The sequence below is a fragment of the Cuculus canorus genome, chromosome 6 (genome assembly GCF_017976375.1).
Source record: "Cuculus canorus isolate bCucCan1 chromosome 6, bCucCan1.pri, whole genome shotgun sequence".
NCBI classification, from domain to species: domain Eukaryota; kingdom Metazoa; phylum Chordata; class Aves; order Cuculiformes; family Cuculidae; genus Cuculus; species Cuculus canorus.
In genome coordinates this window covers 26,422,311-26,436,140 of record NC_071406.1, presented here as the reverse complement: position 1 = coordinate 26,436,140, position 13,830 = coordinate 26,422,311, and the positions used below count along the sequence as shown (strand labels likewise).

The window sequence follows — 13,830 nt, the reverse complement described above, 5'->3', positions numbered from 1 at the left end:
TTATTTCAAACCCCAGAATTATCTCCTCTTTACTATTACTACAGTTTTTCGGTTTCCTGAAATGTAATTTGCTATTCTGAATCCTAAAATAAACTATTTATTACTTTGTGATTTCTTCAAAGCCGTTGAGTGCCTGAGGTTACTCTTTCATCAGACTCAGACAGTTTGAAAGACTGACTTACTTTCTGATTCCTTTTAAAGAAGTCAGTTATTAATATCCAAGATACTCTGAGGTAGTCAAGGAAATACTACCAAATAATATGAATTACAAGCTTCTCTAACTTACTACTTGATTTCAACTGTGTGATAGTTAAACAGCTTTGTTTCTTCCAACTTATGGAAAATGTTACATTTTTGCATGCTCTTCCTGCAATGTCTAATTTTTTAACTATTACTCTTTGTCAGTTTAACAAAAAATGTAAATAAAGAAGCCAACTTCTCAGCCCCTGGAAGACGAAGGATAGCTTAAGCAGATAATTATGCCCACTCATCAGCTTGAGTTATACTCTGTCCACTATATACTTCCACTTCTTGCTAAAGATAATTTTGGTCATTACTTGAGGGAGAGGAAAACCCAGTCTTAAAAAAATAAATCTTTAGTAAAATAATTAACCCTAAATAGATTTCAGCCTTAAACAATGCCACAGATGTATCAGAAGAGAAGTTGAGGGAGAGGAAGGAAGGTATCTTTACATTATTTCAACCACAGTATGTATTATTACGAGGGAACAAAGTGGAGGTTTAAGTGGCCTGGAACAGTGCAAAATTCGAGGTTTATCACAGCTGCTGCTGTAGAGACAGAGAGATGAGCCAAAGCCCCCTTCTTCACTTTCCGGTAGAAGCCGCAAGTTTAGAGGACACACGGCTCTGCCATGCTAGCGTGCTGTCTGCTGAGGTTGTAGCAGGTCACTGGAGAAGTGTTTGTAAAGCAAACTCTAGCTTTTATCTGATCACCTTTTACCATCCAGCATTTCCTTTGCTTGACCTTCCCAAAGAGACCAGATGCAGCCTTTGCAAGGCTCAGTCCTGAATTCTGAAGTGTTAGCCACTTCGTTTTTCCTAACAGTTATTTCATAACGTATGCCTGCTTCCTATTGTCAGAAGAGTGAAATCAGAATGGTCACAGGCAAAAATATTCTTGCTCAGGAGTTCAGGAAGGACAGATGAGCTTTTCTCCGTGTGTAGTGAAAAAACTGAAGCTGCTGACGGTTCTTGCACAAACCTCTATAAATTCTAGCACTAAGTCCAGCTTAATTACTTGGATATAGGTACCTAAGTAGCAGCTTAATGGCTTTCTTTGCAGACATTCACAGGTAAAGTATCCAGACGAAGATACGGTTGGAATAAAAAAAAGACAAAAAGTCACAATTGGAGGCAGGTTTGTCTCTTCAGATGACAGCATAGTTCCCCTTATTGACAACACAATCAAGACTCGTTTCCTTGCATCTTCTTTCACTGTAATCAACTCCTCCTATTTCTGCTATATGTAAAATCATCATGTCTTTTTTTATGAAAGCCCTTGGCAGTATTTCAGACTTAATAGAGAAGCGCAAACCATTGCTAACCAGAAGCATATCTCTACCTTGTAAATCAAGAAGTGATAGAAACTCAGTGGAGAGATGATAAACACAGAAATTTAATGTTTAAGAAGCTTTCAGGTAAAATGAAGAGAGGGGAAGCCTTACGATTAAATAAATATTGAACAAAATCTGAACACATCTTTAGAACCATTGCTTCTGGGATTCATAAAGAAAGCACTGATAAATACTGTGAACCTCAGGATGAGCTACTTAGCTAGTTCTATGATTTATATTTTTATAAATTATTAGATATTTTTAAGCACCTAGATAACTGCCAAATTTCACTTGGTTATTTGAATCTGTATAAGCATGGATTGTATTTGCCGTTGTGTTGTATACAAAAACAGAACCCGTCCAATAAAATGATCCAGGGGCTCCCATTATGATCAAGTCCTAAAACAAAAATAAAACAAAGCCATGTTATTCATATTTAAATATTCATGAAGATATGCAACAGAAGTCAAATGCTTTTATTTAGATCTCCTGTGATCTCAATGAAATGTTACTGGAGATGCATCTGGCTCAGTACTGTGGGATTACCACTAGATCACAAGCAATATTTTTCAAATTTTCTAAAATACCGTTACTAAATACTTTGAGCTATGAACAGCTTAAAAGGCAGTAACAAACAGAACATTTTCTCCTCAAAAGAGTTGTGCAGAAATCACAATCTTAGAGTGAAATGGAGATTAAATAATACACAGTGTTACTCTGCAAAGTAAGAAGGTAAGCGTTATTAGTGTTAGTGTTACATTAGACAGAATGCTTTAAAGAGAATAATAAAACTTCATACTCTGTGTATGCATGCTCTTTTTTCCAGGTGAAAAGCAATTTTGGGTTTAGCAAGACGTAAAGTATTCTTGGTAATCAAAAGTAAAAGTATTAGCTGGGAATTATCATGCAAGTCTTATCAAGACTCAATTAAAATAGGAAAAGTCTGATTTTTCCCTCTCACAAAGAAAGGCGGTGTTAGTGTTTGCATTTACATATATACTTTTATATATGTATACATATATGTAAGTATAGCTATAGATAGAGAAGGCTGGTATCTAATACACACCTCAATGTAAAAACTAGACATTCCAGCCTGGCATGACCCATGGTTTTCCCCAAACTTTCGCACATGATCTGGGAATGGGCAAGAAACATTAGAAAAGATGAGAAGAATGCGGTTTCAGAATTTGTTACCAGATCTTCAAGAGAAATTGCGACAAGCTAAAAACCAAAAGAACATTGGGTTTTGGTTCTGTAAAAGCTAAAAAAGCTGTTTTCCACTCCGTAGCCTTTAGCTTCAATATAGTATTGTAACAAACACAATACACTATGTACCACTTGATCACAGCTTCCTTTGAAATCTTGTGACTTTAAAGGCTATACCTCTTTTCAAATTGTTCCACAAATTAAATAGCACAAGTAGCTTGAGCAGCACAACTAGCTAACTCTTCTTTTCCACTCCGCACAATTCAGGTATAATCTGCTTGACAGGCTTGATAGGAGTTGCCCTGATGCTCCACTAGTGCTCTGAAGGGCTTTATTATGGCTGTCTTAGACATATTGGTGTCTACCATCCCTAGGAGCTGTCTTTACACCCAGCTCTCTCAGCTCTGTTTTCCTGCTGTTCTTGGCTAACTGCCCGCCATCAGGGTTTCCCTCCTCTCATCCACAGATCTGTTCACTTAAATCACTGAAGATAAAAGCACGATTTCACCAACGCTTGTAACAGTCTCTGAAGTCAGCAGTGAGACGTTTGATGACGTTACTCTGTTGGTCTGCACAGAAAGGCCAGATCATCAGCATTAGCAAGGGGCAGGGTCATGAGACAGTTGTCCTGATAAGAGAGAGGTATAAAAGAGAGGACAGACATGGACTTGCATGGTGGCTTCAGGTCTTGACTCTTCTTGTGCTCCTGCAATCCTCTGAGGAAGGCCCACTGAAGGTCTTAGACCACAGCAGTGGCCTTGGTGGAAGGCAAGTAAGGAATAGGGACATACACTGTGCTGAGGAACCACGGCAGCTTTGTATCAAAGGCAGAGGGGAACAATCACTTGCAGATAGTACTGCTGCTCAGCTGCGAGGCACTCCTCTGAGCAGAGCAAGCAAATGACAGAATAAAGGGTGGAAGAATGTCTTCTATTGGCCTATTTTTAAGAAGCACACATCCTTCAGCGATCCTGTCCAAAGAACATGTATCCTGATGCCCTATTTAAATTATTGTTTGCCTGTTGAAAGCAGCTTTTCTTCTAAGTGACAAACATCCTGCTAACAAATTTACATCATAAGTTAGGCTTCTATCATCAGCACTCAGTCTTCAAACCTGTGGCTGCAGAAAGCCCGCTCAGAGCAACACAGGGTCTTCACAAACTCTGCACCAAGTAACTACATATCTTACTCTTCCCCACAAAGAACCCAAGCATTCCGCTTACCTATGTAGCATGGGCATATTCTTCTACTCAGTTCAGTTCGAAAATCAGAAGAGATGGCAAAACAAATACCATGTGGGAGTTTGTGTTCATTTTTTATGTAAAAGATATTTTTCCATCTATGTCCACAAGCCTATGGATAAAAAACAAACATGACATTTGACACAGAAGAGTAAGAAAGATGAAGGCAGTCTGACAAACAGACATGCAGCTCCAGCAGTTAATACATACAACGATAGATCCATTTTCTTTTGGCTGCCTCGATAAGCTGACACCCAGCCATTGATTATCACGCTCTTCCAAGCAAGTCTTCCCACAGCGCTCTCCAAGGGGGTTGCCTAAGACACAAAGACCAATGCTCTGAACACAAAGACAAGCTGAAGAGCCATGTGGTGAGTAAAAGGAGCACCCAAGAACCCTACAGGGAGACTGCAGTAACTCAGGGTTGGTGGACCTGACCTCTGGCTCTGTCTTACATAGGCCATGTAGACTTTTTACTTTTTTCTCAAACAAACATATGACTGGATGTAGCCAAAGGCAGCAGACAGGTTCTGAACATGATAGGCTGGTAGTGAGGACTGGCTTCTCCATCATTATTTAAATTAAGACAGAAAGTGACATTACACTCAGTTTGATGAAGGCCTGGCTTTGGAAGTGTTCTTCAGCCTAGAAGTTCATAAGAAACAACCTACCTAAGAAACTGCTACCTAAACTCCAGCCCAAAGCCAGCATCTCTCCAACTACATATCTACTGTTAGCAGCCCTTAAAATGATCTCTACTGCAAATGGCTATCACAGAAAGGATGTATAAATGCAACCCCTACCAGCGATGTCATATCATTATGTATGCATGTTCTGTGTACTCCTTGCAGTCTTGCAATTACTTAGCAGTAGTTCTTTGGTTTTGTTCTTAAGGAAAGTTAATTTTTAAAACCTTAGAAAACATTGTGAAATTTCTTCTGACTCCCCCAACAGGCTATAGTATCGCCAAGTGAGAAATATTTGCTTCTTTATAGAAAGCAGCAGTGGTACTCACGGTTCTCAAGCAGTGGTTCTCAAGGAGAAGCTACACATTAAATAGTATTCTAAACTACATAAAGCAAGCTTTTCATTTGTAAGCTGTTCGCAAGAATAAGCATTAAACAACTTATTGAAGCGGTATTTTCTATTCATCAGCATGACACAGTTTATGAAAAAAACTTCTTATAAAATAAGCAAACACATCATGTCATTTGAACAAGCTCTTCTGCATAATTTTTAAGACTTTCCCAAATTAAAAGCAGTTACAGGTGAACCCAACACCTTCGAGGTTTGAGGGCTTCAGCTACCCAGGAGAGGGCGCAGTGCAGACGGCAGTGTCCGAGCTGAGGACACGGTGCCAGAGCAAAACACAAACCTACAGCTCTCAAAATGCTGCTGAAATTTATTACCGTCCAATGCATTAGAGAGTTTAAATAAATACACTCCTAACTCGGTGGACTTGTTAAATTCCTCTTAAGGGACATACAACTGCATTATATTGAGTATAGGAATGGAACAAAGGGATACACCTCATCTATTTATTACCCAAGAGAAAGTTGAATGACTATGAGCGTTGCTATACATCCCCACAACCAACACTGACTTACATGGTTTTATATCTATGATGCCATGGACTTTTTGAAAGAAAATACCAGAATTACCTTGATGTCATTAATCTATGTCAGGAGAAGCAAGTATAGGAATAAACCCCAACAACCATTCTTATTTCAGAGCTTGTTCCCTACTGTTTTGTGGCAGGCCTAGCAACTGACATTCAGCTGAAGAAACTCCTGGAGCCGCCTTCTACTCTCATATTACCTCTCCACTTTTTCAAAAAAACCTGCTTTGTCCCTGCTCCAACAGAAAGAACAGACCAGTGCGGTCAGGAACCCCTCAAGATAGTACATAGAAGATGATGCAGCCTGTACACCACAACTGCACTCTGCCTTCTTCCAAAAACAACATCCTTCACGGGATCAAGAAGCATCTGTCCCTCCTTCATCTCTTCTTTACCACTTCCTCCCCCATGTACCTTTCCCTAAGATATGAAGGAAATAGTATGCAAAGTCCAAATAACCAGGAACGATGCACTCACAGTAACATCACATTGTCTCTGGGCCAAGAGATTTTGTTACTGTAATTTAATAGTTCCTATAGGTCACCTGAGGACACTAATTAAAAACATGTGGGCTCTTACTCCAAGACAAGCGTCAATTAGAATGCCTGACTTGAAAAATCTACTAAAAAGAAAGAACATTTTTCTGCAGGTTGTAAGTTGCTGAGGTTTCAGTGATAAGCTTCTGAAGTCTTCTACTTGGCTAATATCAATGACATGAACTTCCATGTACTGAATACATTTCATTTTCAGACACAAGTTTGGAATTTAGTTTTGGAATTTAATTTTGGAGTTATGTCACACAGAACTCCTCACTTCCTAAGGGAGAGATTTTCATGGTTTCTATGAATTACAGAGCACGTTAATCTGTTTGAAATCTCCTCTCCCACGTGTAAGAATTAATCCTCCTTTAAATCAGAAAAGGTACTTCTGGCTACTCCCTTCTAGCAATGCTTCCCATCCTCTTATGACAATGACTTATCTCAAACCTGCTTTATAGTGTATGTGAATTTGCAGGAAATGGAAGAAGTAGAGAAGACCAGTGTCATAAAATTAGAACTTAAGAGGCTTTCTGAGACCTGTTATCAGTAAGTCAGACAAGACCAGATAATGATGATGTGAGAGATAAAAGGAAGTTTTGCTAGTCTCAGTGCTTCATTCTTGTGCTTTTTTCAGAGGTCCATAACAGGAAAAAGCACCGCCATTCTTTAATGCTTATTGGACTGTATTCCCCTTTTTCTTGGATCCAGCATACATTCTTGATTCAGATTCTCTTTGGCCCTATGATGACCTTCTGTCTTATGTATCTTCACTTTCTCTGACTGGCAAACATGCAATCACCTTGGAAATGATGGGCTTTTGTAGGTGAGAGAAGCATGAGCTTGACATCCCAGACACTGTGATGAGCCTCTGCTCAGGGTATGATATCATATAAAAGCTTTATCAAATGAGAACAGAAAATGCTGTATTCTACACAGGGAACAGAGCAGCACTGGGTAAGCTCAAGAGGACATGGCAGCTTGGTTGCCTCAGGGAAAAGGAGCACGCAGTGTCATAAAGTCACTGAGAAAAGTAATTGCCCAGCCTGTGTACATTACACAGCTGGAAGATACACGTCTGCTATAATCCCCACCGCACGCACCCACAGAAACAGCACAACTGCATATAAATAAGGTCACAACTTATAAAGCCACTTCTAGCTTTGGCCTTGAGGACTAATACTGATGTTGCAATGTCATCTGAGAAACCAGTTTCGTATCACTTGCTCCAGTGGCTCCCATGACCTTTTTTATCCTCTCAGAACTCCTCTGGTTCTACTGCTAATTGATTAAAACTACGAAGTCTGCTGCAAAGACAACAAGCCTTCTGATATCCTATTCCTAGATGTCAGGGCCTTGTCAGATTCTTTTTCATTCATCCAGGGCAATCTTTCTAGGATGCCATGGACTTTTTGAAAGAAAATACCAGATTAATGGAATCAAGATAATTCTATGTCAGGAGAAGCATTTCATTCATCCACGGCATCCTTTCCTCTTTTCACAAATTTGATAGATCTCATCTCTCTCACTTCCCTCAAACCACTTCTACCCAAAACATTTCAGCTAGGTGCCAGCTGTTTCCATAAATATGTAACAGGCCTACGTCAGGAAGGTCCTGCATTCTTGGAACAGTACGGCTACTTTGAACGAGATCACTGTCAGAGTATAAGTAACACAAGTTAAATCAAAAAGCCAAATTACTGCAAGTACGACTTACTGATATCAAAATGGACCAAACACAGGTCATCCTTTTGGGGAAAACCATTAACTGTCCACTTTTTCATTGTAATGATTCTGCTGGGGGAGCTAGAGGGCGATTTGTTCATAGGCTAATTGCAGCGGGGTAGAAGGCTGAAACTGGGAGAAGAGCTTTCTGGCTTTATGTTAACTTGCACTGAATTTACTGTGTAGAGTCATAATTAATTTTTTTTTTTTACACCGGATGGCAAATTTTATAAATGTTTTCCTGTATTTTTATCCAACAAACCACTCTGTTTCAAATCTGAGAGCAATTTTGTTGAAGAATTTCTGTAATGTTTTTGAAGTCCAAAATGTAATAGATCAAAACGTCTAAAGAACTTTGTATGAGTCCCCTTGCAATAATCTATCACTCGCCCAAAATGATGTGGGCAAGGTCTTGGAATTCAGTACACTAGAAGACTGGTAGAAGGCAGACACAGCGCTCCAAGTAATAAACCTGTAGCACTGTATTTTGTATTTGTGCCTAGAGCTTGATTTCAAGCTTCTGCATCTAACATAAATCATCACTCAAAAATACTCCAAATACATCAGCAGTTAAGAACACTTCACACCACTGACGGGGTACAAGAACAAGAAAAAGAAATTCTCAAAACACTACTCCTATTCAGCAATCAGAAAGAAATTTAAAAGTGAGGGGGTGGGAAGACAAAAATTTGCTAGTGTATCTCATGGCAGTGCATTTGACGTCTCCTCCTGACTCTTAAACCAGCTCAGGCCCCTGCGACACCTTGAAAAACACTAAAATTCTCTAAAGTATGCCTGGATGATTTATTTCCAGATGCAGGGATGCCTGCAGCACAGGACTATTCCCAGCAACTCTGGAAGCACATAGGAATGTGTGACAAAAAAATACAACAGCGGTTTTGTGTGATCAGAGGCTTCCTCATTGCGCGTGAATTCTCATTAATTAGTTATGCCAGTTTCAAGGCTACTTTAGTGAAAAGAGCAACAAAGTGTTTTAGCATATTTATGTCTCTAAGTAATTCACACCCATTTATTATGGAGGCCAAACATTCAGAAAACCCCAGTTTTACTGCCTGTTGTCACTTCTACATTTTTATGACTCATAATTAGAAACTTATCACGTCAAAGATTCTTTTACTGAAAGAAATGTGACTTCAAGTATTAATACTTGGTTCACTAAGAATACTTAATTGTTAATCCAAGTATTTAATATTTAATAGCTATTTCTCAATTCTTCCTGTCCCAGCAAGGTAATATATCTGCACATTTTTCAAAGGAAATTATCCTATTCTACGAGATCAGAATGCATACTTATCACTGGCAAGAACCCAAGCAGAAGAACTAGGAGGTCACTGACTGAAAGACACAGCATCGATAAAACCATTGCATCCAAAAGTTGCCGACAGCCTGAACCGAGATAGACAAGAAGTAATTAAGTTCAGCTTTGCAACTGCAAACTCCCTTGTGTATTTCTGTGACCACTCGGCAGGATGGCAGAGGCTTAACAAGCCTCAGATAACCACCCTACTTCATTTACATCCCATACGCCACAACTAACTTTGGCTTCTTCATTGACCTCATTGATTTGTTTTACAAAAGAGCACTTCTTTTCAGCATCTATTTAACTTCAGAACTACTGTAGATGTACCTCAGTAATGTAAAGACACCACCCAGCACTAAGGGAAAGAAATATTTTGCAAAAACCGCTTTGTGGTATCACTATTCTTACAAATGCAGAACAAGGCAGTAAACATCATTGTGTAACCTTCGGCCTCGAAACCCAGGAATAGAAGCTGTGTTAAATTAAGCTTTTCAAATCACATAAACGTTTTCACACACCTGTTGCATCATTTCGTTTAGAATGCCCTAAGCTACTGAGGAAAGCCCAGTAAGTTACTTCATTGGAGCTTTCCTTTTCCCCCGGCTACATGAACAAGTTGAGAAGTACCGCAGCTGTATCCAGTTCTCAAAGAATCTGAAACTTTCTACCCTTCTCCTCCTTTCCTTTCCCCACAGAGTGAAGGGCTATTTTTACATCCATTCCAGAAGGAGGGGTTAGTTGCCTCTTAACATATGCTATTTCACCACTTTAGTTGACTACTTGGACTTTTGAAAGTCTCTTCTTACAAGCAATTTTCAATAGATCTAATATTGGAATTAAATTTAAAAAAAAAAAGAACTACTTGGGCTGGAGAAAGATTAACCGCACTTTGTTGTTTTTTTTTTTCTATGAGCAACTGCTTGTCTTTTCCGTATGTGGCTACAAGTAAAGCACCACTGAAGTATCTTACAGTTTTGTAGCGTAGTTACAAAATGTAACTCTTATTTCTATCTGTAGAGACAAAAAAAAAAAAAAAAAAGCATAGAACCCATCAGTTCTAAGTGTTATGCATTGATGTCTACAGAAATAATTGTTTTATCTTTGTTTTTTCACTGAATGCTGCTTTCTGCCCTGAATGCCCATCAGTTCATAGCGCACTATCACTTTCATTGGTTTCAAATACTTTCAAAACTCTTTCCCGCCCTTCTTATCCATACTGGGCGGCAAGTTCATAGTTTTAACGGATCCTACGGTCTCGGTCACTGCAGGATAGAAAGTTCAGGAAGTTTTCTATGCATAGCAGAGGGAAAGAATGAATGGCACTGTATGCAGGATGTTCAAGAACAGGGCCTTAAAGCAATGTATATGCATTCATGTCAACCCACTGCAAAGCGTGTTCCTCGTTTTAACAAGCTTCAAACAACTGGAAGCTGGGAAAGTGCATCCAGTTACATCTTCCAAATATGGGGACTGGGAGAAAAGAGAGGACTTAGGTTTCCAGAAGGAGCTGGAAAAATTGTTTCAGTCAAAACCAGCACCAAGAACCCATCTGCAAGAGGACTGTGGTCCAGGGTTCCTTCAGGGAGGCCCCGAGGAAGGGAAAGCTTTGCAGAAGAAGAGACGACTCGGGCGCGTACCACCCCCACCCCCGAGCTGACCGAGTTTGCCCTCCGCTCGGAGAGCTGCAGCAGCGCCCGCCGAGCACCGCGAGCAGCAGCGCCGAGCGCCGCCGCGGCTTTCGAACCCGGCGCTGAAAGGTGCGAAAAAAAAGCGGTGGGAACGGGCGCCGCCACCCGCGGCGCCTCCAAATCCAGTCGCGGTGCATTTCTTGTCCTCTACGGGAAAAGAAAACGGTGCCACCGTCGCTGCCCTTCGGCAACAGCGCTGATCTCGCCCCTGAGCGTGACGCAAAGGCGAGTTTAATTTGGAAAGGACCGAGGAGAAGCGCCCGCAGCCGCTGCCCCGGAGGTGGGCGCAGGGGGCGCGTCCCGTCCCGCCGCCGACTCACCCAGCTGGAGCTGCTCGCACCGCCCGCGGGGGTTCCTGCCGATCCGGCACCGGTAAATGGCCCCAGGAGTGTCCACCGAGGTGTTGGCGGGCCAGCTGGCCCTCGGGGCGCCCGCCACCAGCCTGCGGGGCAGAGACGGCAGCGTCAGCGGGGCCGCGGGCAGCCGCCGCGGGCGGCACTCGCCGTCGCCCCTCACTCACCATCGCTCCTCGCCGTGGCCGTGCAGCAGCACCGAGTACCCGAAGAGGGTCCCGTTGCCCCCTCGGAAGAGCAGCGGGTGCCGCGTGTCCACGTTGTAGGGCCGCGCCGCCGGCAGGCACAGCAGCAGCAGCCAGGGCGCTGCCCACCCCGCGGCCGCCCCGCAGCTCCGCATGGCTCCGGCCCGGCTCCCCGCCTCGCTGCGCTCCCCGCTCGGCGAGAGGCCGGCGGCGCCCCGCCCTGCCCCGCCCCGGGACGGAGCCGGGCCCGGGGCAGCGCCGCTCCCCGCCGCGGGGGGCTGCGAACGGGGCGGGCACCGCACCTGCCCCGAGGAGAGCTGCGGGGCGGAGGCTTTTCCTAATCCATCCTCACCCACAGGGTCCTGTTTCCTGCTCCCCGAGCAGTTCGCGGGGTGCAGGCGCCCCCGCCCCCCCCCCCCCCCGTCTCTTGGGAGGGAAACCGCGACGAAGCTTGTGTTTTCCTTCCAGATTTAGAAAGGACCCCTGGGCTGGAAGGCTTGGCATTGTGCCGAGGGGGTCTTCCCCGCCACCCCTCGGGGCGAGGGTGGTGTTTGAGTCCCGAAACGAGCGCAGAGGACAGTCCCGAGCCCCCTCTCGAGTGCCAGGGCTCTCCGTGTGGACCGGTAAGCGATGTCTAAGGGGATTTTGAGCCCGACAACAAGAACATAAGCACCTCTTCAAAAATCAAAACTTTACTTACAAAGTTTACATACGGTACCTGAAAGGGAAATGCAGTACCATTTCAGCTATCCGGTATTATACACATCAGAAATAGCTGTGAGATGGTATAGTACCATCCCCTAATGGAAATTCAGAACACAGCGTTTTAAGCTTCTTGGAACAAACCTCGTTTTCATTTCCATTCAGTTGGAGGAAATGTGGAAAGTTCTGCCCAATGCTGAGCAACTACCAGAGCGGGACACTGAGGCCATGCGGGAGTCACACATCCTGTCATCCTCAGCACACACAGATGCGAAGCTCCCGGGATGAGATCAGCACATTGCAAAATCTGAGTCTGTCAGTCAGCAGTCTATCTTATTTTTAAGTCCTCATCTCTAGAACCATCAGAGGTCTTCCCTGGATCTCACTGATGTGGAGGGATGGCTGTTTTGTGTAAAGGAGTTAAATAGCTCCTCAGCTGCTATTCATCTCCCTTCCAACTACTGACATCAAAGGAGTTACAACAATCAACAGCAGCTGTGAATCTGCATTTCTACCAGTTAAGAAGTTTTCACCGTCATTGTGAAAGCAGCAAAACAAGCGTGATTCAAAACTGAAATGCTAAATTGTGGTTTAGTTGGTGGGAAATCATAACATTGTTTCACCACCGCCCTGGCCACTTTGGCAGTTTTGGAGGGCTTTCAGGCTTTTCTCCAAGAAATTATTACGATTCCCGGGTTAATTTCTTATTCACAAAAATGGACAAAGAGCTCTATCCCCTGAATAACAGGGAAAGTAACTGTTTCCCAGACTCCTTTTACCTTGCGAGTTTATGTCCTAAACATCTCTGTCCTATCTCCTCTCTCTCAAGAACAATCGTAAGCCTATCGTTTTGCAAATAGCTGATGCAGAAACCACGTGACTGCGTCTGAGCAGTCTCTTTGCAACTGTATTTCTAACCATTTGAGAGAACTCCACCCTAACCCTTGCTTAGACTACTTACTCCCCACATTTGGCGTCCTGGCTTATCAATGAGTGTCATATAGGGAAGGGGCTGTGTACTATCTGCATATGGGACTCGGGGACAAATTACAGTCTCTTGAGATCAGTATTGCTAGGAGAGTTTTGAGAAACAGAGACACAGCTGAAAGTTATAGGAACTTTGTAGAACTTCCAGTCTAGTGGCCCCCTGGACTGCTAAAGAGGGCTTTGAGTTGATCAAAGGGATCCTAGCTGACAGGAGAAGGTCAATGGTAAAGTTGTGGGATTCACCTATTGGCATATAAATAGCTGCTTACATGATGCAGATGAGAACTCTATTGTACATCACCTGTCAGAAGGAAACATGCCTGTCGTCTCCTAGACTGTGCTAGAGTAGGTGGGATCATGATCCCCCAGACATCAATGAAATCAGCAGGACATAAATCTACTGGAGTGTAAGAAATCTGTATTTTGAGGGATATTTGAGAGTGTTAGTATTGATCAGGTGCAGAACCAGGCAGAGAGCAAAATCAATGCGAAACTGACAAAACGGTGTAATAGAGAACTTGAGTCTTATTAGGGATTAGGAGAGCTTGCAGAAGAAGTGGAACTAACATTGAAAACCAAGTACCTGTTATTTACAAAGAAAAAATATATTTATATATATAATGTTCTCCTAAAATAATAATAAAAAAGAAATTCTTCCCAAAATCTTGCCACAATGCAGTCTGGACAGCACATC

At 42.7% G+C, this 13,830-nt stretch overlaps 1 protein-coding gene across 2 annotated transcripts in view; it reads right to left on the bottom strand.

The window, feature by feature from the left end:
- ITGA4 (integrin subunit alpha 4) overlaps nt 1-11,728 on the bottom strand; it is a 39,156-nt gene extending 27,428 nt beyond the window's left edge. Inside the window, exons 1-6 of one of the 2 annotated variants that reach the window (XM_054069397.1) lie at nt 11,430-11,728; nt 11,230-11,351; nt 4,232-4,338; nt 4,004-4,133; nt 2,641-2,708; nt 1,844-1,973 (exon numbers count right to left, since the gene is read on the bottom strand). In XM_054069397.1, coding sequence (XP_053925372.1) covers nt 1,844-1,973; nt 2,641-2,708; nt 4,004-4,133; nt 4,232-4,338; nt 11,230-11,351; nt 11,430-11,602 — 730 coding nt within the window. In that variant the 5' untranslated portion in view covers nt 11,603-11,728. The remainder of the gene's footprint in view (nt 1-1,843; nt 1,974-2,640; nt 2,709-4,003; nt 4,134-4,231; nt 4,339-11,229; nt 11,352-11,429) is intronic. The other variant, XM_054069396.1, reaches the window with a different exon arrangement.
- Nucleotides 11,729-13,830: the final 2,102 nt, after the last annotated feature.